At 39.9% G+C, this 6,000-nt stretch overlaps 1 protein-coding gene across 1 annotated transcript in view; it reads right to left on the bottom strand.

The window, feature by feature from the left end:
• The window catches only part of RFC1 (replication factor C subunit 1), an 85,975-nt gene continuing 79,975 nt past the window's right edge, over nt 1-6,000 (bottom strand). Inside the window, exons 23-25 of the mRNA XM_060188169.1 lie at nt 5,123-5,336; nt 2,450-2,641; nt 1-620 (exon numbers count right to left, since the gene is read on the bottom strand). Coding sequence (XP_060044152.1) covers nt 543-620; nt 2,450-2,641; nt 5,123-5,336 — 484 coding nt within the window. The 3' untranslated portion in view covers nt 1-542. The remainder of the gene's footprint in view (nt 621-2,449; nt 2,642-5,122; nt 5,337-6,000) is intronic.

The following is a 6,000-nucleotide window of genomic DNA, read 5'->3' as shown; positions in this document are numbered from 1 at the left end:
TTATGTGGAACCTTTTTATTCCTAACATTCTGCAAAATACTTGACAATGTATAAAGAATACCCAATTCTAGGTGGTGAGTGCTTTGTATTATAATTTATTTAAAAAATTTCACCACATAATAGTAGGTACCTTCCAGAAGATTGGCACTGGCTTAATAAAGGCCATTACAATAAATTCTTTAGCCTACAAGGTCACCTTAGTACCTGCCACTGTTCCCAGGTATATCACTGTTAACTAAAATCTGACTCCAAAGTCCACATAGTTTCTAGTTCTGATTATACACAGTCATTCTGAAGCACAATCTAGTTAGATTGACAGGGGACAGTGGAGGATCCAAGTAACCTATCAACCTCTATAAGAGGTGTATGTTAGCCTACCGGTTACATCCTTTGAGCTGTACCGCTGCATTTATAATGAGACCATGAGGTTGTCCCATTATGCTAAAACATGGTTCCTTTAGGAAAGAATAATGAGGAAATATCTAGACCAGTGAATTGGTCAGCAGGGTGAGTAAAAAGGGACTGGCAATAGTAAAAGAGTTTCATTTCTTTGAACTTTTTCCTTTTCTGGATTCCTTATCTTTTTCTGATTTTGAAGACTTTGAAGATTTTGTCTTTTTCTGTTGGGAAATAAAACAGTTAAGAGTTATGTCTACAACAAAGTACAACTTAATAACAAAGGTTACAAATATCTAGATCTTGAACCATCCCTGATAGGCTGACTCCTAAGTAGTAACTGGGCTAGTTATAACCTTTAAAGTGGTGACATGGTGTATTGCATCAAAATAACTTGGGGGGAAGGGAGGGTTGGTTGGGTCCTGGATCATGATGGCAGAGGACCTAGTGGGGGTTGAATTGTGATGTGGAAAACTGGGAAATGTTATGCATGTACAAACTACTGAATTTTACTGTTGACTGTATACCATTAATCCCCCAATAAAGGGATTAAAAAAAAAAAAAAAAGACGGTAACAGTTCAGGAGGTGGTACACAGTGGGTAGAGCACATGTCCTCCCATAATCAGCTCCTGGGCTCCATTTACCCACTTTGCATGAGAGAGCAGCACTAAGGGAAATCCACGGATGGGGAAGTGGTGTGCTGGTGTCTCATTCTCCTTTTCTTTCCTGCCTTTCTAAGTTTATTTCCTAACATGTTAAAAAAAAAAGTGAAGCATCTGGAAGGTGGCACAGTGACTGAAGCACTGAACTCCCAAGCATGAAGTCCGGAGTTCAGTCTCTGTCATCACCCCCACACCTCACATAAAATAAGTCTCTACAAAACGAAGTCTTTAAAAGACTGAAAACTGAAAACCAGGCAGAGGTAGATAGCATAATGGTTATGCAAAGAGACTCTCATGCCTGAGGCTCTGAAGTCCCAGGTTCAGTCCCCTGCATCCCCAGAAACCAGAGCTGCTCAGTGCTCTGGGGGGGGGGGGGGGAGATGGGGACTGAAACCCTATTTAATATCTAAGATGATGCCATTGTCCCCTCACATGCAGTTTCTTAGACTTAAAGCACAGACATATTTAAGAAGGACAAAATAAGAGATAATCTACAGAGTAATATTTTCATAAATTTCCTTTTTATCAGATTAGAAATCAAGTATGCTGAGATTATAAAGGGTGGAGAACACCTCTTATGTCTACACAGAACTAGAGAGACTTCTGAAGGTAGAAGGATACAGACTAGATTCTAACCTTTCCTCCCACAAACATATTTTGCTCTGAAAAACTTCTAAAGGCAGCCCAATGGCAAGAACATAAATGGGTGGGAGGGGGGAGAAGTGGTTTGGTTAACAATGCTTTCCCCAACAATTACAGAAATCAGACCTTCTACCTTTTGCATCCCATAATGACCCTGGGTCCATACTCCCAGAGGGTTAAAGAATAGGAAAGCTATCAGGGGAGGGGACGGGATACTGAGTTCTGGTGGTGGGAATTATGTGGAGTTGTACCCCTCTTATCCTATGGTTTTGTCAGTGTTTCCATTTTATAAATAAAAATTTAAAAAAAAAAAAAAGCTTTCCCCAAGTCAAAGTGAGAATGAGTTTGACCAATGGCTAAATAAATAAAAACTACTTTTTCTAACAGAGTATATGACTATCAGTATAATGGGTCTATTTTCTTACTACTTAGGTCTTCCAGTATTAAAAGTTGGGGTGTGGGGGATGGGTTGACAAGTCTATTAAAAAAAAAAGTATCTATAAGGGGGATGTAGTTCAGTGGTAGAACACATGCCTTGCATGAGTGAGGGCCCTGGCTTGATCCCTGACACATCAAAAATGAAATCTAGATCTAACAGCCTGAATTATGACTTAAAAAAAAGAGTATTATTAGCATATTCTGCTTCTTACTAAACAGATCCTGAACAATTTCAGAAGGCAAGTTACACACAAAAGAGAAACTATTTTGAGAGTGTTTCATAATTTCTAGCTACAGCTTAAAATACTACCTTGATCATAGCATCAGTCTCCACAGTGTCTTGGTCCTTCTCGTCAGATTGAGAGTCCTCTTCATTCAATTCTTCACTGTACTCAGAATCCAGCATTGGTCCTGTGCTGTGTCTAGATACCTTTACTGACTGAAGCGAGTATGGAGTAAGGTGAGTTTCCTTATTGTAAGCTCTTGTGAAGGCTGCTTTAACCTAGTAGAAAGGAACAGAGGGAATTTGTTTAATATCTATGTGTCAAACAATTCTTTCAGAGCTAAGTGGTGGCTCACCCTGTAGAGTGTACACTCAGCATGCATGGAGGACCTGGGTTCAAGCCGCCAGTCCCCACCCACAGTGGGGGACTTCACAAGCAGTGGAACAGTGCTGCTATTCACTCCCCTCTCTCTCTCTCAGCCTCTACTGGGGGAAATAGTCTGCCTGGAGCAGTGTTGAGGCCCATCAATAACTCTGGTAAGGAATTTTTTTTTTAATTTTGTAAACCTATAGGCTGATATGCACAGTACTAATAGCTGAGTGGTATCATGCATACTTTAAATGAATGAGATCCTAGGTTCAATCCCTACCACACTTCCTTGAGTCTCTGTGAAGTCAAAAGGTTTTAAGATGTCTTCCAAGGCTCTTGAAATTAAAAATTATGCAACTACATATGCTTTCCATAGATAAGTTCCATAATTGTTACAACTTACCAGAACTCATGACCCAAAAATATAAAAATATTTGGGAACTTTATGCAGACCAAAAGGTCACTTTAAGTCACTGTTTTTACCTTCTCAGTGCTCCCCAAAATTCTACAGTGATAAAGTGATGCACACTTGAAACGTATTATAATGCAATGTTACTTTAAAAACAAAAAAGAAAATTTAGATAGTGAACCAAAAAATAAACTAAGGTTCACAATAAGGTACAAGTTGGCTTCTACCACAAAGTATTGGAAAGGTCATGATGCATTCTGCATAGAAAACTCGTGACTTTTCTGAAAAGTCTACATTAACTGTCTTTATCATAATAATAGTCACTTCAGATTACTAACTTGAAAAGCAGTAGCTTTAAGCTTTTCTCTTTATTATTATTTTTAAAGATTTCATTTATTTATTCATGAGAAAGACAGGAGGAGAGAAAGAGCCAGACACCACTCTGGTACATGTGCTGCCAGGGATCAAACTCAGGATCTCATGCTTGAGAATTCAATGCTTTAGTCACTGCGCCATCTCCTGGACTACGCTTTAAGCTTTTAAACATATAGAATTTGTCCATAAATTGTTACAGGACTGCCTGCCATGAGAATTTACCTGTAGCCATTAACTAGGGCCAAAACTCTACAGAAGACAACCCATCGAGAAGAACTTTTAAAACAGCAGCAAATAGACACAGGAATGAGGTATTAGACATTACACATTCATGCCATGTCGCTAGTTTGTTCACATTCGTTATATACAGAGGATGCACAGGGCCAGGCGGTGGACCATCTGGTTAAGCGCACATGTTACACCTGCAGGGGGAAATCTTCACCACTTGTGAAGCAGGGCTGCAGGTGTCTCTCTCTCTCTTTCTCTCCCTATCTCCCCACCCCTCTCAGTTTATACCTCTATCAAATTATAAGTAAAAAAAAATAAAGTGAAAGGGGATACACTACCATATGATTGTCCAACAGATTAGTCAAATTGGAAAAAAATTTAAATCCTTAGTCATGCATGAGCCAGGAAGACAGCATAATAGTTATGATGCAAAAGACTTTCATGCCCAAGGCTCCAAGGTCCAAGGTTCAGAACATTCTCAGCACCAGTAAGCCAAAGCTAAAGCAGTGTTTGGGACAGACGGACACACACCTACGCCAGATACCTTAGTAAATATGCATTTATTTTCTTTTCGTAATGCACTACTTCACTGGCACCTCCATGGGCTCATCCCCCCCTTAAAAGGACATTTATGTATATTTGTATTTGTTTGCACCGTATGTATCAGCTAATTTTTTCTTTATTTTTCTTTTTAATTTTTTTTAACCAGAGCACTCCTCAGCTCTGGCTTCTGGTGGTACAGGGGATTGAACTTGGGACTTCAGAGCCTCAAGTATGAGAGTTTCTTTGAGTAACCATTATGCTATCTACCCCCACCCAATATCAGCTAATTTTCCACACAACATAAATATATAAATATAGGGAGTCGGTCGGTAACGCAATGGTTTAAGTGCAGGTGGCGCAAAATGCAAGGACCAGAGGAAGGATCCTGGTTCGAGCCCCTGGCTCCCTACTTGCAGGGGGGGGGGGGGGTGTTGCTTCATAAGCGGTGAAGCAGATCTGCAGGTGTCTTTCTCTCCCCATCTCTGTCTTCCCCTTCTCTCTCCATTTCTCTCTGTCCTACCCAACAACGACAGCAATAATAACTACAACAATAAAACAACAAGGGCAATAAAAGGGAATATATATAGCCATATATATCACGAAGGAAGCTTCAGTGATAGAAGCTTTCACTCTGTGTACCTGTCCACACACACACACACACACACAGTAAAATTAAATCCAGAATCTACTGTACTCAAATAGTCTCTTTGAAACTCATAGGCCATACACTTGGGCCAGGGTGAAGAAAATTATTCTTTTGAAACCATCTGACACACTCAGTAAAAACCCAGTGATGACATGGTGATACACTGAATCAGTGCATTACAGAATTTACCTTGGGGTCCAGTTTGGAGAACAGACTGGGTTTGCCTCCCCAGCTGCTCACTTCCATGATATTCTCAAAGTCATCTTTCATCAAATAATATGTGTCCATAAGAGCAACAACATCCTGGACTCCTCCAACCCCTTGTGAAGTCAAGGGCTGTACAAGTGCATCCCTCATATGTGACAGATAATCCATGTTTAGAGTCCTTTTGCTTGAGTAAGTTCTTTAACAAAAACAAAACATACTGTCAGTGGCAAACTCTCCCTACCTCAAGTTATAGATAACATGCTTATCAATAAGGCAGCCCGATGGAATTCACACCATCATAAAACAAAGTTCAACACAGTGTTCTGGTTAGATTTTTTTTAAAAAAAAGTAAAACAAAACAGAAATAGTACAAACTACATGTACCTAGTGATGCTAAAGTCCTCTATGTGATTCATTAAGAAACATTTATTGAGCAATTTCATGTGCTAAGCAAGTAATGCTCAGTCTGAACACCAGAAATGTTCGATCTATAGGAAGACATAACTAATAAGAGTAGCCATGAAACAACATGGAAATAAGCTCAAGACCTATATAAACAGAATGGGAACACCAAAGAGGGATGCTCCTGGTGCAGTGATACGTGGCCTTGAAAATATAGGGGTATGGGTGGTCCGGGAGGTGGCACAGTGGATAAAGCATCGGACTCTCAGCCATGAGGTCCTGAGTTCAGTCCCCAGCAGCACATGTACCAGAGTGATGTCTGGTTCTTTCTCTCTCTGCCTTTCTCATGAATAAATAAATAAATTCTAAAAAGAAAGAAAGAGAGAAATATATAGGGGATGGAAAGGAGGGAAGGGAGGAAGGAAGAAAATATAGGGATAATAAGGAAGAAAGGAGTT

This window comes from Erinaceus europaeus, chromosome 3 (genome assembly GCF_950295315.1).
Source record: "Erinaceus europaeus chromosome 3, mEriEur2.1, whole genome shotgun sequence".
NCBI classification, from domain to species: domain Eukaryota; kingdom Metazoa; phylum Chordata; class Mammalia; order Eulipotyphla; family Erinaceidae; genus Erinaceus; species Erinaceus europaeus.
This window is presented reverse-complemented; position numbering and strand designations above follow the sequence as displayed.